The sequence below is a fragment of the Strongylocentrotus purpuratus genome, unplaced genomic scaffold, assembly GCF_000002235.5.
Source record: "Strongylocentrotus purpuratus isolate Spur 01 unplaced genomic scaffold, Spur_5.0 spur5_scaffold_14, whole genome shotgun sequence".
Classification (NCBI taxonomy): Eukaryota; Metazoa; Echinodermata; class Echinoidea; order Camarodonta; family Strongylocentrotidae; genus Strongylocentrotus; species Strongylocentrotus purpuratus.
Genome location: NW_022145599.1, coordinates 14,037,678 through 14,063,925, shown reverse-complemented (window position 1 = coordinate 14,063,925; position 26,248 = coordinate 14,037,678). Strand labels below are relative to the sequence as shown.

At 37.6% G+C, this 26,248-nt stretch overlaps 1 protein-coding gene across 1 annotated transcript in view; it reads right to left on the bottom strand.

The window, feature by feature from the left end:
- Window positions 1-26,248, bottom strand: part of LOC589927 — a 52,642-nt gene that overhangs the window by 16,649 nt on the left and 9,745 nt on the right. The window contains exons 9-43 of the mRNA XM_030984256.1: window positions 25,729-26,151; window positions 25,016-25,438; window positions 24,304-24,732; window positions 23,528-23,947; window positions 22,429-22,851; window positions 20,781-21,197; window positions 19,978-20,397; window positions 19,022-19,447; window positions 18,614-18,756; window positions 17,820-18,099; window positions 17,444-17,557; window positions 16,909-17,022; window positions 16,385-16,498; window positions 15,569-15,682; window positions 14,246-14,470; window positions 13,438-13,551; window positions 12,662-12,781; window positions 12,243-12,356; window positions 11,892-12,005; window positions 11,119-11,232; window positions 10,387-10,500; window positions 9,879-9,992; window positions 9,430-9,543; window positions 8,622-8,735; window positions 7,764-7,877; window positions 6,979-7,092; window positions 6,279-6,392; window positions 5,050-5,277; window positions 4,355-4,468; window positions 3,474-3,584; window positions 2,583-2,696; window positions 2,077-2,190; window positions 1,351-1,464; window positions 764-877; window positions 111-221 (exon numbers count right to left, since the gene is read on the bottom strand). Coding sequence (XP_030840116.1) covers window positions 111-221; window positions 764-877; window positions 1,351-1,464; window positions 2,077-2,190; window positions 2,583-2,696; window positions 3,474-3,584; window positions 4,355-4,468; window positions 5,050-5,277; window positions 6,279-6,392; window positions 6,979-7,092; window positions 7,764-7,877; window positions 8,622-8,735; window positions 9,430-9,543; window positions 9,879-9,992; window positions 10,387-10,500; window positions 11,119-11,232; window positions 11,892-12,005; window positions 12,243-12,356; window positions 12,662-12,781; window positions 13,438-13,551; window positions 14,246-14,470; window positions 15,569-15,682; window positions 16,385-16,498; window positions 16,909-17,022; window positions 17,444-17,557; window positions 17,820-18,099; window positions 18,614-18,756; window positions 19,022-19,447; window positions 19,978-20,397; window positions 20,781-21,197; window positions 22,429-22,851; window positions 23,528-23,947; window positions 24,304-24,732; window positions 25,016-25,438; window positions 25,729-26,151 — 6,879 coding nt within the window. The remainder of the gene's footprint in view (window positions 1-110; window positions 222-763; window positions 878-1,350; window positions 1,465-2,076; window positions 2,191-2,582; window positions 2,697-3,473; window positions 3,585-4,354; window positions 4,469-5,049; window positions 5,278-6,278; window positions 6,393-6,978; window positions 7,093-7,763; window positions 7,878-8,621; window positions 8,736-9,429; window positions 9,544-9,878; window positions 9,993-10,386; window positions 10,501-11,118; window positions 11,233-11,891; window positions 12,006-12,242; window positions 12,357-12,661; window positions 12,782-13,437; window positions 13,552-14,245; window positions 14,471-15,568; window positions 15,683-16,384; window positions 16,499-16,908; window positions 17,023-17,443; window positions 17,558-17,819; window positions 18,100-18,613; window positions 18,757-19,021; window positions 19,448-19,977; window positions 20,398-20,780; window positions 21,198-22,428; window positions 22,852-23,527; window positions 23,948-24,303; window positions 24,733-25,015; window positions 25,439-25,728; window positions 26,152-26,248) is intronic.

Here is a 26,248-nt window from a genome sequence, read left to right as displayed (position 1 = left end):
CATTTTTAATACTTCCAGCTTAATACAGTCATTCTATTTACAAGCATACTGTATCTAAACTGGTTATTTTAACAGGTAAAAGATGTTGCTTCCTAAAATTGGATTCTTACTGAAGCTGCATAATTCTCCAGTCCAGCCTACGTCGCACACACATCTGAAGGCGTTGACTTCATCTACGCATATGCCCCTCACACATGGATTGCTGCTGCATTCATTGATTGCTAGAAGTGAAAAAAATTAAAGAATTTAATATCGACTGAAAAACATAACAATGTTTGATTTGATAACTTAGTATGAAATATATACTCAAGTCAATAATCATTATTCATCAATGCAAGTATTCCTAATGTCATTATATTCAGCATTTTGTAATTTCATTCAAAAAAGTGCAAAAGAAAAGTTAATGAAGGTTATTACTACCGATTCATTCCTGGATTAGATACATCTAATTTATAACAGTTTTATTCAATTACATGTGTGTTATTCGTTAACCTGTCTGAAACCGCGTAGTAAGTGGATGATTCATAGATTCATGCGGACGATATCAAACGTTACATTTAAATCATCCTACATTTTGTCAAACTTCATTTCATCTTGCAAATAACTATGAAGGTACAGCAAACGATGTACACCCATGCCATATGGTGGGCACACCAATTGTTACAACAGTATTTAACATTGAATTTTACAGGTCGCAACTTTTGTAAAAACTTTATTTTATCATGCGATTACATATAAAAGTACACCAAACACTAATACTCACGTCTCTCGCAGTGTACACCAGTAAAACCACCGATACAAGTACAGGTGTAGCGGTTGATCAGGTCATTGCAGACACCTCCGTTCTGGCAAGGGTTACTCGCGCATTCGTCAACCTCTGTTGTTACAAAGAGAAAAATGGCATTTAATGGACAATCGAACAGGTGCTACGAGAAATATTCATATTTAAGGTACAATTAAGTAATGACTCGACTAAGATGAACTGTCATCAAGAGCAATATAGGAGGGGGAAGGGGGCGTTTTGGGGGAATATTTCATGTTAATTTGTTATTCAAGTACTTTTGACATCCCGCGCCCTCCATGTTAATGGTTTAAATAACTCTGTTTAGAGTGGATTCCACTCCGGATTACCACTCAACAGCATAATGAGCCCTGAAATAACGCATAAAGAGTGAATTTCCACTCTAGCGTATAGTGGTAATAAATGCATGGTAAAAGTACCTCAGTCATACCACCAGACCGACTCCACACCGACTTAAAACCGACAGATTTTTGGCCATTCGGTGAAATGTAATATTGTGTTTGGTATAGTATCAGTCTCGTTTGGTGTGACCGAGGTGTGTTACTCACCGATTTCACAATTGGTTCCGGTCCAGGCCGATGTACATGTACACGTGTATCTGTTCTGGAAGTTTGTGCAAGATCCGCCATTCAAGCATGGAGCTGGTGCACATTCGTCGATATCTGATTCACAAAGTAAAACAGTAAAGAATAGATAAATACATGACAATTTTATATTAAAGGCGGACAGTTTACATTTTTTTTGTAGGCCTATATCCATATTGGGTCACTATCAAAAGGACTCTTTATTTTTGTTATTATCCCGCCACTGTTGTACGTCTTCGTTTTGTTTTTATGCTTCTCAATAAAGGTGAATAATTTGAAGAAAAAAATAGGTTAAAATTTGTCTTGCCGTATTCGAATATTCAAACAATTTCTAATAACTGATCGTATAGTTGCTTTAATTCCAGTAGCCTAATTTACTACCGGATTTTTTGTAGATACGTTCAAAATAGGAATAGTACATTAGAAATCGAACATAAAGAGGTGTCGTGGCACAGTGGTTCATTCACTTGAAACTTAATCCAAGGATTGAGGGTTCGAATCTTAGCCTGGTACTAAGGTCGTTTATAGAAAGGACTTAAATTACATTTGCTACTCTCCACCCAGGTGTAAATGGGTTTCCGACAATCGCTGAAGTAAACGATAATTGCATAGCTTTAAGGAAGAACAACATTGATGCTGATGAGGCTTCCATTGGCAACAAAACAAAGGCAAACTTATTGCCGTATCTACCTATGTCGCATCTGGCTCCCGTCCATCCAGCAGTGCATGTGCATGAATATGCATCGAGAAGATTGTTGCATCTGGCTCCATTTTGACAAGGGTTGCTACCACATTCATTTAAGTCTAAACGAAAAGAATAAATTGGGGGAAAAAAAATACTAATTAGAATTTTAAAAAAATACACGTTTATACCAACTCTGTTTTGGCATGGGCTGCTATCACATTCGTTGAAGTAAGAACAATACGAATAAGGATCAGTAAAAAAAGAAATATTAATTTAAAAAAAATGTTATTGATGATTATTATGATGATAATGATGGTAATATTATTAATGATAGTAAACATTTACAGTGGCTCCTTTTGCACAGGGGCTCCTAAATTCGTTCAAGTGTTACCACAATGTGAAAACCCTGTGCACCAAAATCGCATGTCTACACGTCAATAACTCTGTAATCAACTATATACTTTTTCCTTCTGTGATACATAGGAGTTGAAATGAAACACAATAGCATTACCGTCTTCACAATTGTATCCAGTCCAACCCGATACGCATCGACACGAGTAGCTGTTGACGGCATTGATGCACTCTCCTCCATTTTGACACGGGTTGCTGTCGCATTCATTGATGTCTATGGGAACAAAAAGAGAACATCATTCAGTAATGACACGCCATTGGCAGCAATCTTCTGCTTGAAAATTTGCCACCAATAAAACTTCTTGGCTTTGCTATATTTCCTCCTGAAATATACACGCAATATACACTTAATCCACACCCAGCAATAACATAAACTCAGTATTGTTCATCTACACCGTGGATAAATGAATTAAATTTTGATATATATATCAAAGTAAAAAAATTCAATAATCTTCCAAAACAATCAAGTTTTGAACCTTCACGTTTGTAAAGGCACATTAATTTAAACATTGGGTAGTCTGATTAAGAAAATAGCAAAAATGGAGCAAGTTTGTGATATGTAATAAATCGATGCATTTGTAAGACATTATTGTTTACAATAAAAACAAAGATTGAGAAACATTAGGGAGGATTGAGCTCTGGATGTCGGCTGTATTCTTAAGACTGCATGGTTTTGACAAGCCCGGTCAAGATGCCTATCTGACAGGGAAGTCTAGAAAGTAATTGGGTTTCATTGCATAAATTGAATATTAGAACACCGTACTACTAACGTTTGAGTTACACAGATAGGACATACGTGATATTTTCATAATCCCGGCAAAGTTCTACAGAATTTGATGGTGGCTGCAAATGGGACATACTACCTTTAAAGAGGGTTAATTTACGTTTATTTCAATATATGAAAAATAGTCCCCAAGAAGAGCAGTTCTTAATTTCATGTGGCTACCCTCGTTAAATATGACTATTTATTATCTTTTAAATCAATACTCACCCATATTGCATCTCGGCCCGGTCCATCCAGAGTTACAGAAACAAGTAAACGAATTGATTCCATCTGCACAGTCGCCGTTCACGCATGGGTTGCTCGCACATTCATCGATATCTGTTTAGAAATGGGAAACATGTTGAAGTTTTGAATTGATGTAAACGGAACAATTATATATCTTGTTTATTCACTAAGAAATAATTATATATCTTTTCTGCTAAAACTAAATTGTTTATCAAAACATTTACCGAGAAATGAAATGAGATTTAAAAAATATTATTTGCAAATCAATGGATGAAAATATTTAGATTTGTGTACATAACACAAACTAAAGGTTATTTTGTTATTTTGTCAAATTTTTGCACTGAATTAAATATTTGATATATTGAAAACTATACATAAAGTTTGAGTGATCCGTAAATACTTCTTGATTGTAATTTCACAATATAAAAATAAGATTAATAATTGAATCGAATACAGGAGACAGCTTCACGGAACCATCAAAGTCTAAGAACAGTTCGTGGACAAACTAAATGTAACACATGCTTCTACGAGATGTCCAAGAACTTAGATTCATGACGGTTTTGTTAAACTGGCCCATTCGTTGTGGGTTACGTGAATCAAAGGTGCGGAAATAGCTCTTGATTTATTCCTACTTTCATTATTTTAAATTACATGACTGGTTTACCAAATTTTGCTTACAGTACTTCAACGATTTTTACAAGCCTGAAACACGGAAAGGAAACTTACTTACTCAGTACAATAAATAATAGCCAAAGTCCTTTGAAAGTGCATTGAGAGGTTACATAATAATGTGATATGCGCTATACAAGACCGGCACATCTATAGCTCCAATTAGTAAAAGAAAAATATGTGAGTTTACTTACTTATTTCACACCTTGCACTTGTCCATCCATCAGCGCAGTTACAGGAATAGCTGTTCACACTGTCTACACACGCCCCTCCATTCTGGCATGGGTTACTTGCACACTCGTTGATGTCTAGATAAAAATAGAATTAGCAATAATCATTATAATGGTAATGATAGTGCAATTAAGTAGTAATATTCATACTGATACAAACGATAACAACAATATAAAAACCACCGCCGACTCCTACAACTACAAATGTAAGACAATAAATAGCGAAGGATTGAGAATTATACTTGCATTTCATTATTTCTTCGTTATCTTTATTTTGTGCCATTTCATTCATGTCAAGTCACATGAATTGGAAAAAGAAGACCTTCACGGTAAAGTTATTTGATTAATAGTTTTCTTGTCCCAAGTATCCATTGTTTTTTCTTCTTCTATGCCGATTAAAATATACTACTACTACTACTACTACTACTACAGCTATTATTAATACTATTACTACTACTACTACTTCTACTACTTCTACTACTACTACTATTACTACTACTATTAATAATAACAATAATTATTATTATTATCATCATTATTATTTTATTTATTATTATCACTATTATTATGCAAAATAATTTTACTATCATGATCGTAATAATTATAAATACAAAAATCATAATAAGAATGATAAATATTTGATTGTTAAATTGACGTACTTGTTTCACAGCGAACCCCTTCAAATCCACTGACACACTCGCACGAGAAGTAATCAATAGCGTCAGAGCAAACACCATTGTTCATACACGGGGAGCTGCTACATTCGTCCACGTCCAACTCGCAATTAGTACCCTCGTATCCAGGCAGACATCTGCAGCTGTAGGCGTCGAAAAGATCGGTGCAAGATCCTCCATTCACACAGGGTCTACTTGCGCACTCATTCGTGTCTGCAGAAAGAAATGCCGTTGTATGAATACTTGATAGTTGTGTTTTCCCTTATGTTATTATATATTTTAAAAACATTTATTTGGTGTATAAAGAGTGACCAGTAGCTCAGGCTTAGACGGTATTAACTTTAGAAAGTAATAACAGATTTACAAAGTAATTTTACATCATGTAAAGAGTGTAAAAAATGTATGAGAAATACATCGTCCTTGTTTTCACGAAGTGACGGTAGTGAGGAAAATCGTAACGCAAAGTGAATACAATGTTTTTTTCACTACCGTCACTTCGTGAAAACAGCGACGACATTATACACCGTCGCAAATTTTTTTGTTATAAACATTATAATAAATATTAAGTACTCATCTTGCAACTTTTTTTGTCAAAGTTATTACGTATCACATAATTCATCATGAAATTCCGGTAATGCTTGTTAATAAATAAATTTGAAAATCGCCAGTTTCAGATGCAGAAAATATCACCCTATCCCAGCACGTAGATAATATATTTCATCTAAGATTTTCGCTAAATCACTAAAACAGCGGACTCTATTTGATTGTTATAAAGTGGTATCTTGGCTTTAACGGGGGAGCCGATCCTATCCATATTAAGTAATTCCCATTCTCTTGGATTCGATCTGTTGGAAGATGTTTTATCACTTTTATGTGCTCTATTAACGGGGAAGAAAGCAAGTTTGTTCGTATTGCAAAGTGAAAAGATAAAGCATATCTTCGACCACATTATGTCTGTTTAATTTCCATCAGAAATCATGTTGGGATTAAATTATACGTCACTGCTATGTCCGCATATTTTAATAGGTGATGCACAAAGCTATTGAAATTGCCTTGTGTTGATATGCGAAAGTAGTTTCTTTCGTGTTAATTACGATACCACCATATATTCTGTTCGCCTTTCTCATAATATACCACAATTCTTTGTATGAATTTTTTTTAAAACGAGTTTTGAATACATTTCTGAACAGGCCTTTAGATGATTTCAGACTTACCAAGTTCACATCGGACACCTTCTCGTCCTGACGGACAATCACACTCAAAACCGTCTACCAGATCCCTACAAGTCCCGCCGGATAGGCAAGGACTGCTGGCACACTCGTCAATGTCTGCAGTGTGTCAATGAACAACAATATATATTTCTCAAGATTAACTTACATGGTCAGAATTATTTCATGAAAAAGTTTAGAAAATGTATTCTTACTTTACGTGTAACAGTGTAATGAGAATGCAAACTGGCCATGATCGCTATTTAGTTGTGGCTACGAAAGTTTAAACTTGTACCAGGTTTTGAAGTCAAGCTTTTTATCAGTCTCATATGTATACCCACATTTGAGTTCAGTGTTTTCGTTAGGTTAACATTTTCCTCCTGAGAAGGAATGAGATGCCTTACAGGAGAGTACGTTCTTACAATGGTGCAACATTTAAAAACGAGAACCCATACTAGTTTTAATTCTTGTTCAATAATGCTGTCAAACCTGTGTATTAAGGCCACCCGAGGGAAACGTGGAGGGAGGCTAAATACATGGCAACTTTTGACAGGTGATAATTATAAAGAGTAGCCATTAAGACAGGTTTTACTGTATTAAAAAGCAACAATCAAAGCAGGAACACTTAGGAATTGTTTGCATGATTTACTTTTGAAAGTCATTTATTCAAAAACAATGATTCGGAATGACCCAAACAAAAACCAACCTGTTGAACAAATAACGTCTGCGTATCCACTGGGACACTCGCAACTGTAGGAGTCTACGTTGTCGATGCAAGTTCCACCATTCAGGCACGGTCCGCTGGCGCATTCATCAATTTCTACAATAAAATTCAACAGGATTCGGAAAAAATGAATTCGATCATAGCTATTAAAATATTGGAAATTCATATAAACACCAAGGTCCATAGTAGGCTAATTAAGTTAAACCTTACCCGGGCTCTAAGATTACTTTCTTAATATCTTTCATTATTTAGTTCTTTATTTAAACGCGATTTTTGACAACAATTCGGTCCGGCATCGGGTTTGAATTCTACTAGAACATGGGTTAATTGTACAGATAAACAGGAGAAAAAAAAATCACTTCATCATGCGTGATGTAAAACAGGATTAATTATCAATCAGTTGTGCACCGATTCTAAGAAGACCGATTATTTGCCGTAGCTTAATTTATGGCTCAATGTACTGTCGGTCTCATGTCGTCTCGTCTCCGTATTCTAATCTTTTGTTTTAATTCAACAGTGAAACGAACAGAATAATTTACGAAATGACACGCAGAAATGTGTTACCGTAGTATAGTAGTAGAAATACGGGTATTCAATATTGAAAGATACACAGTCTTCTTCTTTCGTATGATGTTTGGCAGCTAGAATGTCAGATAAAGGTTGGAGAGCCACATAAGGTTGTCATCTGACACAAGACACAGTTCTCTCATGAGTCCTGGAAATCTTGTCAACATGCAGTTACTGATAGAGTGCAATATAATAAATACCTATTTGGCAATTGGTTCCGGTGTATCCAGAGATACATGTACAAGTGTAAGAATTAATGGCATCATCACACGCTCCACCATTCCTGCACGGTGAGCTGGAGCATTCGTCGATATCTGACGAAAAAAAGAAACATTCATGCTAAACTTTAATCACACTTTAAATCAAAATAGGATAGGATAGTAAGATAAAATAAATCATACACAACGACCTGTAACCAACTTGTAGAAAGATGTATCATGCACATTCTAGCCTCACGCTTATGAGCCTGGGTAATCACGCAATATAGCAATGCGTACCCATAGACCATTGCTTATTCATGTTGTAGGGAATGTGATTTTTGTATACTCCCCCAACAAAAAAAGTGTCCAAAGCACGTGAATAATAGTAAAGGAGAATCAATAGGTAAGTATAGAAACTCATTCATAAACCCTCTGCGTGCTTCGGCAAAGTTAATGCACAAGCAGAGCTATGAATGAATTATCTGTCCACTTCGATCATATAAAAAAAACCCTCCAGCATATTTAATTAGGCGAGCGGAAGCCCTCTCTGACACTTTCCGAATATCTTATAAATCATTGTCTAGTATGAAACTAAATTGATACTCATCAACACATGAACCCCTATTTAAACCTGCCTGCTCCGAATCTGGACCTAGTTGAATTAAACTTACCATTGATGGTTTAATCGATGTTACCTTCCAAGGCAACATCAATGAACAACCAATGTAAAGCCGATCCAATCAAGGTTTACATGGAAGTGACCATGAATGGGCAGTTGAAACATGGATCACACGCTTTGCCCACCCCCCTCTTGAAAATATTTACTGAATACGCCTCTGACTGAGGGCCATAACTTACCGATTTCGCAATTGATGCCAGTGTATCCATCTGGACAACTACACATGTATGCATTAATGGAGTGTGAGCAAACGCCGCCGTTTTTGCAGGGGGTGCTGCTACATTCGTCGAAATCTATATCAAAAACAGCAATACAGATATAGTTTAGAGTTTAGACAGTATTTCTATTTGATTTTGAAACAAACTATTTGCATATCGTTTGTTCAGAGCCAGAAGTAATAACTCTGTGTTGGTTATTCTTTTGGAAAAAATATGTAATATTATGACAGAATAGTTGATTTCGTGAACATGGTAATTATGTTTCAACAAATAAATGTAGGCCCTCTAAGGGTGCCGTTTCGGTCATAGTCACCTCAGAAAACGGAGACACAAAATAGGACCGTGTCAAAAACTTTCCTCAGCGGACAAACATACAATATATTATACAGACATGTAAGTGACCTCTTTCTCTCAGCTTTATACTGGAATTCGATACAGACAATCCTGTTTCTCTTAACCGTCAACTCACACAGGTTGAATAAATGCTCTATTAAAAGAAGGTGACGTCACGATATATCTGAATAACTTTTAACATCATAATTCACCCATGCATTCCCATTTGTACGTGAGATAATGTCCGTAATCGGATGCGCTTAACATTCACCATATACGCAACGAGGAGCCACAATTTCATAATCTTTTTTGTTATTTCTTAGAAGGGATAACAATAATATTTTCGTTAACAAAAGGCTTCCTGTTTTGCTACATGTTAGAATCCATTGCAATGTAGCAAAAGTGACTTGCTACGGCAATAGCAAAAAGCACTTACCGGTTTCGCAGTTGACCCCAATATATCCAGCTGCGCAGGTACACACATATGACGCTATTCTGTCATCGCAGGTGCCTCCATTCTGGCAGGGGCTGGAACCACATTCGTTTATATCTGAATGTAATCAAAATACGTACGGGTATGTGGTATGATGAACTCTAGCAATTGAAGTATATATCAAGACATACGGATATTCACACAGCAAGAAATAATCATCTCATGTAGTAAGATATCACTACTGTTCTTCTCATAGTCAATCAAGTATTATATTGGATATGTTGCATTGAAAGAAATGACGTTAAGACCGATTCATTTATAGATTATTTTTTATGGCTTAAAATCTTTGGATTACCAATATGATATAACTTTCCACGTTATCATGAAATTCTTTCTTTCTATTTAGCTTAGATGAAAAATTAATATACATATAGAAATAACATTCCACTTACCGAATTGACAGATAAGCCCATTATAACCATCTACGCAATCACACGTGTACCCGTTGATTCCATCAATGCAGTTTCCTCCGTTAAGACAAGGACCGCTACTGCATTCATTAATATCTTAAAAGAAAAAGAAAGTCATAGAAGTTAGTATCATAAAGTCTTGTTTTCGTGAGATCGACAGTTTAAAACACTTCAAATCATGTCTCAAAACTTACCCATTTCAGCAAATGTGGAAAAATGAATAAATTGTAGAAACTTGCGCCTTTGAATGTTCATTATTAAAACAGTTATATGGCGCCATAGAAAAGCTGTAAAACATCATCATCCCTTTCTATATAAAGAACAAGAATAACAAAAAGACTTTACTAGGCATTGTATCGGAATATAACATGAATAGCTGCACAACACAAGTGCCACTGTCCCGTTTGGAAATTAATCAACTCCTTCAAATGAATGCATTCCCTACCATGCTCAATATTTTATCAATTATACTTCAAATTGTGATACTTACTTGTTTCACATCGTGTTCCTGTATATCCTGGCATACATCTGCACTGGTATCCATTCACCTGTTCGATGCATGTTCCTTCGTTAAGACATGGGTTGCTCAGGCATTCGCGACGATCTAGTGAAATGATATACAGTTGAAAGGGAAAAATAAATATACTTGCCACGGGTAAATTTACCACTAAGCTTCGTTTTCATAGTTTGTATACATTATTTGTAGCAATGTCAATACAAATTTGTATATGTGTACGTCAGAGCAACAATCGATACCATTTCAGTTTTTGTGTATATAATTAACGCAAAATCACCAGTAATTCAATATAAAAATACAGTCCTTAGTTATGACATTGATGTCAGGAATGGTTCAGTCGATGTACTTTAGCAACGAACTACTTAATGGGGCCTTGTCCGGGTTGAGGGAGGGAGTGGCAGAAATGACAAAAGCCTCATTTTTCGAATAGTTTATGTATCGTGGACACAAATATTTATTCAGGTAAAAAAATCCTTTTAACATATCTAAATTTGCAAATTCTCTTCATTTAAAGAAATATTTGAAGCTCATATCTTGAGTAAAGTAAAACGACGAGGAACCCCTAAAAAAAAGAGCGAAACTTAATTTTGATGATTGGTACTAAACATCACCCTGTACGAGGTCACATTTAGACCTAGCAGTGTCATTAGCACTTTAAATTGATCTTCATGTTTCATATTATATATGGGTTATTGCGTTACGTACCTAATTCACAATTGGTGCCGCTCCAAGCAGGTGGGCATTGGCAGATGTAGATGTTAGTTCCATGGGTGCACGTTCCACCATTTATACACGGAGTGCTGGCACACTCATTTACATCTATTAGAAATTGAGGGTGATGCGAAGAACGTAGGGTGAATGGTCTTGTGCATGAACAACAAACTGAACTTGTGGAAGATTAGCCTTGCGCTAAACAAGTTGTCTAATAAAGTGTATACTACTCTACTACCACTATACTACTATTACTATTACTACTGCTACTACTACTACTACTCTTTTACTTCTACTCTTACTACTACAACTACTACTACTACTACTACTACTCTTTTACTACTACTACTCTTTTATTACTACTACTTCTTCTACTACTACTACTTCTACTAATACTACTACAACTTTATTATATTTGTCAGCCATATACATTCTATGACTGATATTTTTTCTGTAGATCTTCTTACTGTATGTGCAATTCATTAACTTTGTAATCCATTCTCAGTGCAAGGAATATTCATAAATTACAGCTTAAAGAATTTCTTTAGGTGAAACAAATTGTAATTTTAACCCATGTCTTATACCCTCTATCAGGTATGAATCGAAACGAGTCGAGGTCTGTTGGTATCTAGTTAGTTGAGAATTTTTAGAACGACAATGAAAAACACAACTTATTACAAAGTCACTGTAGTACCGCCATCAGTTTGTCATAAAACCATACAGATATGTATATTTTGTAAAATAAAAAAGGTCGTTGTTCTCCTCACCCTCGGAACATGTTACACCTTCCCAACCGGCTTGACATTGACAGGTGAAAGCGTTGTTTCCGTCTACACATGTACCACCGTTCTGACAAGGCTGACTTGTGCAGTCATTGATTGCTGCAGAGGAGCAATTAACAGGTTAATGGATATTATTGTGAACTTGATGATTACAGAAACAAACATCGAAGGCTGGTTGCATAACCAATTCCTATGATACTAAATAGTTCAACACGAACACACCAAACATAAAGAAAAATAAGAAGATATATTTTCAGACACAAATTATTTCAGCCTATCTTACTACCCTGGGTGGATATGACCCAATTACATTTGTAATACTTGTATTGTTCTTACCAATGTTACAGGTAAGACCTTCGAAGCCGACAGGGCACACACAGGTATACTGATTGATTTCATCGTCACAGGTCCCACCGTTTACACATGGGGAGGATGCGCATTCGTTGATGTCTGCAAAGTTGGAAGGAAAATACAAACTTTTACCCCAAGAAATCCTGCATGTCAATACATTTAGTAATTTCGTGTTGTTTGATGTTTTCGAATCCAGAATTTTTTTTAAGATGACAATTTTTTTCTTCTTCTTCTCATGACTGTATCAAAAACTTCCAAAAAAAGTATTTTGGAGATCAAGAAAATTTGGCAAGATAAATGTATATTCATGAAAAAAACATTCATAGTTTGACAGTTATTCCTAATCAAATTATTTGTAGGGCGACAAAACACACGTTTTTAGAAGGATAACACATCGTCCGTACCCGTTTCACAACGTGTTCCAGTCCAGCCAGGTGAACAGTCACACTGGAATCTGTTTTGTAGATTGATGCACATTCCGTTGTTATTACAAGGGTTGGGAGTCAGTAGACACTCGTTAATATCTAATTAGGGAAAAGAATGAACAATACATGATGTTAATCTTTAACCTCCCGCTCAAAGACCTATTTACGCCTATTTGGCCCAAAAGTTCCTGCACCTCTTTAGGAAACCTAGAAGATGAATTACAATGCGAAATAATACCAAGTATTAAAGTTCAGACAAACCAGAATAATTGCCCAAATATAGGGTGCCACGTCTGGTACAAAGAAGTGTTTATCATGTACATGAAGAACATTTTGTCAAGAGTAAAACGAAGGAAAAATTGTGGTGTGCCATCTTTAACTTGCCAACAAACCAAGGATATGAATAACAGATCGCATACCAGATCTCATTAAAAGTTGACTTACAATCCTAAAAATGTTTAATGTAACAGCACGGAATTTATCGTACCGATGTACTGTATTTGTGAAATGGTTTCACAAACAACTGCCAATAGGGATTTCGAAGTAGTGATTGATAATTGGTACTTCTTGATTTTTATCTTGATTTGTATTTATTATGTTTGTTTTGCTTTGTAAATTGAACAATGTCAGCCCTTGGGCTGCATGATAAATGTTTTATAACAATAAACAGATTAAACCAATCAAACAATCAGTCTACCTATATCTTTGGATATAATTGAGACTTATCTGATTTAATCTGTTTTTTTTTTTTTTACCTGATTGGCAATTGACGTCAGTCCAACCAGGCGCACAATTGCATGTATAACCATTTACTTCATCCTGGCAAGTCCCTCCATTGAAGCAAGGATCACTTGCACATTCGTCGATATCTGAAACAGATCAGATAACAGCTTATTACAAAACTCAATGTCAAGTCGACACATATATTGAATATACCTAAACATTTTTCGTCGGCCAGGAAAGGCCAACAAAACTTTCGTGCCATAAAATCTGTTAATCTTGTTTCTCCAAAATCTGTTAGATTATAATTTCTAAAATGCTTTATGTTGTTATATTTAATGAATAACTTATGCGACAATTACAAAAATTACACAAGATAAATTTAATGATTTCAATTGCACCAATCGTGTTTGACAGGCGTCATTTTTTCCTTCTAAATTTTACGACATTTAACGAAAAAAAAAGTTGTGATAGAAATAATTTCTACTGCCTTACACGTTAAAAGTGAAAACAAGATAACCTTCACATTAAGAGATAAACTTAAGATTAGATGTCAAAACTAGTTTAGATTGGTTGTAAAGTGGGATGGTCGACCCGTTTGATAACATAAGTAATAACAGTTACATTTTTAAAGGAACTATGTTGGTTTTATTTTATTTAAGCAGGATTGAATTATGCATTACAATCATTCTTACTATAACTCAGCAAAGTTGGAAAGTTATAAATAACGCGTTTAATCCCCTTTCTTGTGCATATAGTTTGACCCCATTACGGAAACGGGTCAAACCTTTTAAAATAAAAAACAAATAGTAATACAAAAAAATGAAAATAGTTAGAACCTACCCATGTTGCAATTGGTGCCGGTGTAACCAGCATTACAGGTGCAGAAGTAGAAGGCAGTTCCATGTCCACATACACCGAAGACGCAAGGGTTGCTGAGGCACTCGTTCACGTCTTGATCGCATATGCGGCCAGTCCAACCAGCCTCGCACATACAGCTGTAGTCGTTTATGAGATCTACGCATTGGGCTCCATTTTGGCAAGGGAAGCTGAGGCACTCGTTGATATCTGGAAAACGAATATGTTTGAGAAATGTTCAAATCATAATGAAAGAGATACCATGACCCGCCCCCTCTATTCATTGTTTGTTTTTTACCCCATACGACCATAGGTCTCATACGACCCCTTCTATTCCCCTCTTTCTCTCCTCTAGTCAACCCCCTGTTAATATCTGAATTCTAGAACAAAATAAAATTACAAAGACAGCGTTTCGGGAGTTCAAAGCCGATGAAATCACATTTTCTCATGTCATGTGCTGTAGTTGAAAGATGAAATGAAACTTTTCGTACGCAAATAGTTTGAAAATTTCAATTTCATTTCAACATTTGTTTACATCAAACGTAAAATCACAAGAGAACGACTCAATACACACAAATAAAAAAAAAATCAAAGATGGACACATAATATGAATATATTGCGGAAAATATTAATAGCTGGATGAATAAACAGTAAAAACAACAAACTCAATATGCAACATTATTTCAATATTGATATTTCATACTACCTCACCTCTCCCACTAGCAGACCGGTGTATATGGAAATAAAACACTATCTCAAAAATTGTCGGATGTAATTGAAAGCAATTTAACATGATTAACTATGTCCACTCCTTCAGAACCACGCGGTCGACCACATTATTCTTACAAAAGTAAAAAGTGAATTGTTAACCAAATCGATACATGAAATCAGGTTGACTGTAAAATCAGATTGAAAATTCTATTCGTGATTACAATTTAACCTATTCATTTTACTCAATTCTAGTAATTTGAACAAAATCATGATGTTGATGTTCGACTATCCATATTATCACCAATCCCACCTAGCAGGGTATAAACCTGACCAAAGAGATGTCATGGTGTAGTGGTTCATTCACCAGATCTGCAATTCAAGGGTTAAGGGTTCGAATCACATTCCCACAATAACGTCCTTTGGTAAGACTTTAATCCACATTTGCCACGCTCCCTCTAAATGTTATGGGTACATGCCATTTGCTGGAGGAAAAATAATTGCAGGGCTATCAAGAAAAACAGCACCGATGCTTATGAGGCTTCCCTGGGTAAACAAAATTATGATTATATTTATACTTAAAAGAATTTTCAAACTAACCGTTTTGGCAGTTGGTTCCAGCATATCCCGGGACGCAATCACACAAATATCCATTGATACGATCATTACAGGTGCCACCATTTTGACATGGTGTGCTCGCACATTCGTTGATATCTATTACCAAAAGAAAAGGAGGAAAACACAAGTGTTGACGCAAGTTTGTGAATACGCTTAACACAAACAAAATGAAGACATTTAAGTATCAATTATACTGCACCAAAAGAATGTTGCGGTCCCGTTAGGTTGTAAATTTGCTAAAACAAATGAAGAAATTTAAGTATCGATTCGGTTGAGTTTTAATTTCATCACAGGTGTCAATAAATATAATAATACATCTGAATCAATTATGTAGAGTTCTGTGATGTTTTTCTCTAAATAGTTTCATTTTATCTCGTCATTTGAATAGATGGGTATGTGGACATCAAACGAATGAATGTTTTACAAGGTACTTTTATAAATACTAGCAATTGTATATAGGTATAAAATGGCACGAGTCATTAACTACCGATGGCACAAGAAGGTAGACCAATATTTGAAATGTGTGATGGTCAATGTAAAGTGGAAAATATTAAAGACACTTTGACAATACTTCAAGGCGACTTTGATTTACAACTTGCATCGGTCCCAGAAAACAAAAGGAAAGTGAAATGAGCACTCATGAGCCTTGAAGAATGAAGAAAAAACGCTTTTGAATCCGACACGAGTGGTTATAATATCTAAGCTCCATTGGTGGACAGCTCTACGACAAGACACAGAACAGATGATCGAGACAGAAGGCTCACTTAAAGCCAATATGTTGCTCTTCAATCAACTTACCAATTTGGCAATCAACTCCTGCGTAACCGGGTTGGCAGTCACATGTGTACCGGGCGATGAGATTATCGCATATACCACCATTCTGGCATGGATTAGAGGCACACTCGTTGATATCTGATGAATAATGATAATAATAATAATAATAATAATAATAATAATAATAATAATAATAATAATAATAATAATAAATAATATTTATTATTATTCTAATAATAATAATAATTATAATGATGGTACTATATGAAACATATTAAATATTTAGACTGACAAGACACATCTCGACATTTGCCACTCCCCACCCGGGCGTAGATGCTACCCGGTAACTCCTGGGGTGATGATAATTTCAAAAATTAAAACAAAAATTATTATTAAGTTTATTAAATTATAAACTACTATCCTTGTGTGTATATGGATTTTTACAGACCCGTTTCAATCAGATATGGTTATTTACGTCTGGGGACCGACCTTTAACGTCATCATCCGAAAGACGTAAATTGAATGTTGAGGAATCTATTAATACTTACCCACGTTACAGAATGTACCAGTGTATCCAGGAGCACAGGTACACGTGAAGATATCCACTCCCTCGGTACATGTTCCACCGTTCTGGCACGGCATGCTGTCACATTCATTTATATCTACAGTTAAGTATTGGAACAAAGATAAGAAATACTGAATCAATGAACATGTGTCACATGTCAATGTTAATGTTGATAAGCGTGAATATGCAAGTCAATTCCAACATCCCTCTAACTCACTCCAACATACATTTCACCCGCATTGATTTTGACAAATTAAATGAATTGTCACTCATCAGTCAACGTAATTACCATTGTACATTGATATATTTTAGTTTACATGTCAACGTACAGTACAAATAAACTAACTTTATGAATCTGTAAAACTCAGTTATGATGGGGTATTAATTGTGGAGCGTATACAAAGCTCTGAATTTTTAATGAAAACAGAAAGATCACAATACAAACTTTTAAATCTGTGAGGCATACTGTAATTTCTCAGTGAGGAATCATAATTATTCATTTTCTACGCTATACTCACCTCCATTACAGGTTGATCCCGAGAAGCCTGGCAGACAGGCACAAGAAAACGAATTGACACCGTCTGTACATATTCCACCATTCATACAGGGGTTTGGATCACATTCATTGGTGTCTGTAAAAAAACAAAAACAACATGAAAATGGTTTTGAGGGCGGTAACTACTAGGGTAGTTCATAATGTAAACTTGTCATAAACCGTTATAGGGTAACGAGAACGATTATTTGCCTTTCCGTGTTCAGTGTTCAATAAATTGTTATATGCATTTTCTGTAAGCATTTTAAAAATTACTATATAGGTCTTATGCTATATAATATTATAGCATGTTAAAGCGATTCATTCGTATAATCTCAGTACACTATGAAGGGGTGCATTACCTGTACACGGTAAGCGTTGGCAGGATATAAGACTAGCAGGGGATACCTCGGAGAGGGTGAAGGCTGGATTGGAGCTTGGATGCTTACTAAGCCTCACACAAACGAATGGTAAATTGGCGCAATCCATATTGCGCAGATTGAGGGTTGTAGCAACGTCTTCTAATGTATAAGAAAGACCAGCAGTCAAAGATTGACCGTTTTCCGAAGCCGGAATGGACGTAAGCTGAGAAAGCGTAGTTGTTCCTTGGCCATCTATCTGGGAGTTCAGGAAGAGCTCGACCTGTTTTCAAAATTCAATGGAAACAAACGTTCAGGAGCTACATTTACAAACAAAAAGGTGATATTGAAAACTCATGGGCGGATAGAAAAGGTCATTAGAGGATGCCATCACGCATACCCAAGTTTTAGATGGGATGGGAATACAGAGCACTTTGCTTGTAAAGGGTATTTGCATTCTGGCTTTAACCAATTCAGTTTACAAAAGTGTCGGCATAGTAATTCAAGAAATTAGGAGATTTATGGTAAAGGCAATTCTTCAAATGAAGTGAATGTTATGACTCCCATAAGTTTTATAATAATCTATTTATTTATTCATTCATGAATTCTTTCAACAGGGTAGTTTGATTCAGCCCCACTGGTAGCCAGTGGACCTGCCTTTCAAGAAAATTCTGTTTCATGTACTTCATTCCTTTAACAAGTGATATCAAAAATCATAACCTTCATCAGACCTAGCACATATCACTAATCCTGTTGCAATTTCTGACCGCTTTGTTAACAAATTGCAGATAACATGCCTGCCAGAGATTTGATCCTGAGACGCCTGCTCCACCAGCATCAGTGATGATATTCAGATCCAGGGCTATATCGTTACTATCGGAACCGGCTTGGAGCGGTGCACCAGAGACTAGGTTGAAATTGACATCAGTAACTTCGACACCTAATAGTTAAACAAATAAATGGGACAATAACATTAAGTCTTACAACGCAGCTAGATGTATGAAAAATTCTCCTAGTTTCCTATTCTTTAAACAAAAAATTATCTTGGAATCTCGACGCCCTGGATCAACATTTGAAGTCAATAACATAATATTCGTATCCTTCTTCAACCCTGAATGTTGAGCACATTATAAGCTTGTTGATGTATGAAATCAGGGAAAAGTAAATCATCTTAGGTATTACTGAAATATGGTACCAGTGCTTACCAGTGCATGTAGCTGGTACGCAAGACGTCAGAATGTTGCTGTTTGGTTGAGGATCAAATGTGAAGGTAGGGTTTGAAGACGGGTTTTGCTGTAAGATTACACAGATTCCTGCAAGTCCTGTACATAACGTGTTTTCCAAGTTGAGATTGGCGGTCACCGACATGATGTTGGCCCTCGTTCCAGCGTTGATTCCAGTGCCGCTCTGACTGGGGGTTAAGGTGACACTGACCGGGTTGATGACGCTTCCACCTGTTGTGCCGCTTCCCGTTGCATATGCTCTCACCTGCCACAGATTGGTACCGGACACACTGCCACCTGCCGCGTCGGAATCCACCAGAATATCAAAGGTGATTTGATGCGCAGAATCCCCCTCGACCAGCTCATTTCCAGATCCAACTTGCAGACTCGTACCTGTAACTTCCACTCCTAAATAGGAATTGCAAGAGAATGAATAAGGTTATCGTTTAAAAAAAAACAGTACTTGGTAAGAAAAAAAAAGCACATCCAATATAGATCTCGTGGTAAATGAAAGATAGAAAAAAACATACAAGAACATTCAACAAATGCATGTTTTAACATTTTTTAAAGCAGATGTTTCTGCATTGAAAAACCTTATACAAAATATTCAGTTAACAATAATAATTTATTAAAATTATTGATTTACATAATTGGGAGAACCCACATAAAAACTTGAAAGTTGAAAACAAAAATTGCTCACTACCTCCCCGTTGAGCGGGACTTTTTCATAAACCGGGAGATTACGGGAGAGCGGGAGGAAGGGCGTGGTGGCGGGAGTCTCCCGCTACGAGCTGGTGGGGCGGCGGGAGAATGAGCATGGTAGCGTGAGACTCCCTCCAAATGCGGGAGGGTTGACAGCCCTGAACATAACAAAATTGTATGTGGTATACAATCTCTGTTTAATGTGAAGTGAAGTGAAAATTCGCCTTTACACTGACCTCTGCAATCCAATGGCTGGCAAGCACGTAGCACGCTGTCACTGGACACAGTGAGGGTAAAGTCAGGAATTGATGCCGAATTCTTCGACGCCTCAAAGCAAATAAACTGCACATCTTCACAAGTAGTACCCGCATTCATGTCCCACGCGATGGCCATGGAATTAAAGACAGTATCCACACCCGCCGCGAGCAATGTGTCGTAATGAGCGGTCGTGGGCGAGACGGACTGCGCCACCCTGTCTCCGCTCCCATCTGCATTCATACTGCCGAACACGACAAAGTTCCACAAGTTGGTGCCGCTTACGCTTCCTGCGAGTTGGTCCGATTCCAAGGTGAAGTCCAGAGTCAAAGTCTGCCCAGCCACACCTTCACGGACCTCCCCAGAAATAAGGTTCACTTCCGCGTTGGTGATTTCAACACCTAGATTTGAACATTAGGGTAAAAATTGTTATAAGTAGTTTTTAAGAATTAAACAAAATATTATATAAAATATGGATCTTACATTTGCAGCATATTCAATTAACTTTACATGTCTTCGAATATATTTGGAGAATAGCTGTAGACCTGTAACAGTTAAATTTACCCGAGTACTGAAATATCGAGTATATCTAAAAGTGACATGATATTTAACGTTTGTTAACATGACATTGCTATATATATATATATATAATTTCTGTATTATTTCAATTTCTGGCTGATCCATACATAATCTTTCCGCGTTTTATTATTATTTGTTTTAACCAAAGAGCACGGAAAAAACACAATAGGGTTTCATAAAAAAAAATGATCGATGAATATCCTACCTCTGCATGTCACCGGCATACAATCTATAAGGTCCGCTGGTAAACTGTCAAGTTGGAATGCTGGGTTAGGTGTCGGACCCTGCAAAACTTGGACACACACGTGCTGGAATTCGGAGCAAGTTGTGCCGCCGACCAGGTCAAGTTGGTAAACGAGCGAAGATAGTTGAACAGGACTTCCTGCGGTTATATCCAATCCTGACTGAGCGGCGGTGAGTGTGATGTCGTTCTCTTGAAGTCGCGAGCCAGTGCCATCTGCGTTAGCACTCAGGAAGGCGAGTACGCGCCACAGGTCGTCACCGTTAACACTGCCGGCCAGGACGTTGGACACTAAAGAGATCGTCAGGTCCAAATCGTTGGCTGTTCCTTCCAAAACTTCTGGGCTTCCAACAGTCACCGTGGTTTGTGTTATGTCGACCCCTATTCAAGTGAAATTATAACGGAAAATAGAGCCAGGATATGATAGAAATGGAAATAAGATCTTGATTCTCATGTTTAAAAAAAACACAACAGAAATCCAAACCATTACAAAGGAAAATTCGATGATATTGTTTACGAGTGTCTCCCAGACTAGGTATAAATCTAAGAAATATTTTAGGAGAGGCAGACAAAAGTATTTTAATCTTCAGTGTTTTAACACGAGCTCAAATTCTGCTCATGTGACAGGATAAGCGTCCTGATGAGCATTAGCAATACTGATGATTAATGAGGCTTCGGTACTTGGTGTTTTTAATGGAAGTTTCTCGATGAAAAGGTCGAATATATATTAGGTTTTTATTACTCCCCAACAATGTTTGGCAAAAGTTTCGGTTTTTACGTATAATATTGTTTTAAAGCCCCACTGCACTACTTATAGCTACTTGCGCCCTCTATATAGCAAACAATTCCTTATCGGTGACCATTGGTACCCCATGGTCCCCTTTTTCTTATGTTCATTAAGAGCTGATTTGATGAGTTAACCACCTGTCAGTGACCATACAGGGAGGTTTAATCCCTCCTAGCCAAACATATTGCTCCGATTGTCTCATTTTCGCTCGCGTGAACATTGCCAGCACAAAACACTGACCTCTACCTCCTGGACGGATCATCGCCCATTCCCATTCACTATACGTTACGTACTAAAAGGCTGTATTGTCTGACCGTTCATGAATATTCATGTTTTTGCTAAACTCGGCAAAATGTTTGCTTTTACTAAATGGAAAAATTACGGTAGGGGGGGGGGGGGAGTTGGATGAAATGGACATAATGAACATAGCAGAAGTGATAATTGATAATTCATGCTTCTTTTCCTTCGTGTGCTTGACCTATAATCTTACAATCACTTGGCAGACTGAGTCCAAAGTTCGACTTGTTTCACATGTGTATTATAGGCAATGGCGAGCTTGCAACCTATTTTGAAAAATTACGGTGGGTGAACTTTCAAAAGTCAATGAGACATGAGGGCTCCAATGAAAGAGCTAGTGATAACGTACGTCGGGTGGATGTGCTTTTCGTTTAAACAAAAAATAAATTTTTAACAATTAAAAAAAAAAAAACGTCCATAGGCTAACATGTATGGCTGCTGACTCTGACAATAGGGGGCGTTGTGAAATGAGACTAAACGGAGCAATATGCTAGTGCAGATAGGCTTTAACATTAACGAGTTGCTCACCCCTACACGTCACTGGTAAACAGCTTGTCAGAACAGAATCGTCTGGAGTACCAGAGAACGCAAAATCAAGACTGGAAGATGGGTTCTTCTCAACCTGGGCACAGAGGTAGCCAAATTCCGAACACAATGGACCATTTTCGAGGTCCCAAGTGAACGCGAGTCCTGAAATGACTGCAGGGATTCCTGCAGAGATGGCGGTTCTTCCTTGCACCGTAGTGAGAGAAACGACCTCTGGCGCCACACGAGGTCCTAGTCCGTTGGCATCTTGACTCCCAAAGACGGTGACTCCCCATAGATTGTTACCGATTACACTGCCCCCCGCCGCATCAGATACAAGGTTAAAGTCGAATTGCACATTCTGGCTTGTACCCTCCTGTATATCACCCGATCTAAGACCGAGACTTGTTGAACTGATCATAACACCTGTAGGGAGAACATTAGAACACTCAACGTACACATACAAAAATCACTCACCGATATACCCGTCTCAATTAAGAGTCGGGTGCGGAAAAGTCTACAATGTAATATGTCGTCTCTGATGTTGTCTTTGGATATGACTGGGTAGATGCATGGCGTGAATTCAACATAGAAATTGCGAGTCATCATTTGTTTACTTGAAATACTTTTGAAGAGTTGTTTCGAATTATCTTATAGTGACTATACAGAGAGTAAAGTGTTCTTGAGTTAGCGGATCACCGAATTGGTAAGAAATAGTACTCTAAAAGAGAAAAAAATTGACAATATGGAAAAAAGAAGAGACGGTTGCGAGGATAATAATGAATGTTACTCCGCCTTACATACAGCATAGAAGTAGTCAATATTTTCACATTGTTGGGATTCCAGAAGCTAAGGGATTGAATTGGGGAAAAAACGCACATATTGTAGATGGATTACATTCCTTGCCAACGGGAATCAGGTGGACCCTGTATCAAGATCAACGAAAAACATTAAAGTAGACATTCAAGTTAAAGGAGCACGTCTTGATAGGAAACATCATCTCGAACTTACTGCCTTGTTAGAAGAACCTGATCATGAAATATGCAAATCTTGAAGGAAAGCCTGCATTTAACCTGCGTGATTCAACAAACTATTCACTTACCTGTACAAGTGACTTCTTGACATCCAATGAATACAGAATCGTCAGGTGATCCGGTTAGACCGAAGTTAGGATTGGCAACTGTACTCTTCCTCAGTCTCACACATACGTAGCTGAACTGAGAGCAGGTAGGTCCAGTTTGGAGATTCAACATAGCATCCAAGCCACTAATTACTGTCGGAACTCCCGGAGTTACCAGGGAATTTGCTTGAGTTGGACTTAGAAGAATGCTTTGTTCGCTGATTGGGTTGGAACCCAATTGGTCATCACTAAGGAAGATAGACAGATCCCAGAGGTTGGTTCCTGTAACACCACCTCCATTTTGGTCAGTGTTGATGGTATAGGCAAAAGAAAGGGTCTGTGCGGCACCTTCAAGAAGTGATGCAGATGCAAGACCAACTACCGTACCCGTGACTTCAACATCTTCAACAAGATAGATAGAGAGAGAGGAGGATAATTAAACTTTAAGGATAGAGACATTGGTCTAAAATATACAAACGTTTTTAAGGTTTTAGAATGCTCGCTTAAATAAAGAAATAAAGAACAAACAGATACTTTTGTCATTGACGTAAATAAAGGGTGCAAGGGCCTCATTGACTCGTGAAATTGTTGGGGGGGGGGGGGAGACAAAAGAGAGAAGGCGAAATGGGTTTGAGAGCAAGACTATCGGGTGAACATTATACGGGAATCTGCTCATGAAACCGAGAGCATTATATTGTTGTATTATCAGTTGCCTTTGGTAAATGCATGACATGTATTTATTCCACGTATTGATTTACCTCTGCACTGGAGTTGCGCGCAATCTGTAAATACTTCATTTGTTGGTGTGCCGGTGACTTGGAAATCCGGATTAGCAAGGTTTCCTTTCTGGACACGAACACACATGTAACTCGCCTGTGTGCACAGTGGACCGGTAGACAAGTCCCATTCTGCTGACACACCATTTATGATGGCCGTATTCACTCCTGACACTATGGGAGTTCCACTCTGTACCAGAGTTAGAGGAATGGACTGCTCAAGGTACCTTGTCGAGGCACCGTCAGGATCTGTCGATATCCATGCAGTGATATCCCATAAGTTAGACCCACTGACACTTCCACCATCAGGGTTGGAGAGGAGAGAAACATCGAAGAGGATTGTGCTGGATGAAACTCCTTCTTGCAGATAGCCATTCTGTATGTCGAGTACCGTATCTGTGATCTCAACCCCTGGTAATAAAAAAAGATTATGAAGTATGATTTGCAACTGTATGTTGGTTATTTGCTTTTGGGTCATATTTCTCTGGTTGTGGTTAAGTTAAGCGCTACCATGATTTAACATTATTTTTAACCATGTAAAGCCTTTGCATATGGGTGTGTGAATATATTGATCTATGCTTATAGTATGGAGATTACACAAGCTCGATCTGCTTCGATTGTGTGATAATGTATGTACAAATACAATTATGGAATTCTAGTATTCTGAATTATACAATGAATGAAAGAAAATTACCGCCACAAGGTGTCGGTGTGCACCCAATTAGTGAATTTCCATCCGGCACACCAGTGAGAGAGAAGAAAGGATTTGAGGTTGTGCCTCTGTCCACCTGCACACAGAGAAATTGGAACTGCGCACATGTGATGCTTGAACTAAGCATGAAGTCCGCGCTGAGTCCAGCCAAGGAGGTGACCTGACCGGCAAGAACCATGGCGTTTGCGGCTGCAGTTGGGAGGCCGACAGGGGTCGTCAAGTAACGAGTGCCTGAGCCATCGTTGGATGAACTTCCAAATGCAGATACCTGCCACAGATTAGTTCCTGCCACGTTTCCCCCAACCGCTTGTGTTGTTAAAGCAACAGTGAAGGAAAGAGTGGACATACTGCCTTCGATGATCTCGCCTCCGCCGATGGTTACAATTGTGCTCGTAACCTCCACACCTGTCGTAATGAATAAAGTGGTACAAAAATTCAATAATAAAGCTATCGAAGAACTACGGAGCAAAAATATGAAGTATTTGAAGAAAAATAGATCGAAAACATAAATGCTGTTAACGTTACTGCATGATTTATCAAGCTGTTTTCTTTCACGTGGTATTAACCAGTTTCAACTTCAGGAGTGTAGCTTAAGGATCGGTGAGATAGAGTGTGCTAAAAAAAAACTGCGGCATCTCATATAAAGAATATCATCTAGTTTGTTTATCTAATGGAAATCAGTAGAATGGATTTACCTCTACAGCTTATTGCCTGACAAGAGGTTAAAGACTCAGGACCAGGAATCCCGCTAAGGAGGAACTGGGGGTCTGCCAAGGAGTTTCTATCTACACTGACACAGAAGAATCCAAACTGTGAACATGACGGCCCGCTGGTCAGATCGGCAGGAACGCTGACGCCACTGATTATAGTAGGACTGCCAGCAATGAGAGGTGCATTGCCCTGGAACGTGCTCAGCACTGCATTGGGGAAGTTCTGGACACTCCCAGACGCGTCCGATCTAGAGCTGAGGAAAGGGGTTATCCGCCACAGGTCAGAACCACTCACGCTACCAGCCGCTCCGTCAGAGTTGAGTGTGACATCAAAGTTGACAGACTGACTCGCGCCTTCCCTAATGTCGCCAGATGTAACTGATACTTGTGTCTGGGTTATTTCCACACCTAACATCATGACAGAAAAAACAGAATTATCAAACACACATCTCTAAATTGGTGATGTTTTATAGCTATCGATAACTGTTCTTTTCTAATTCTTTGG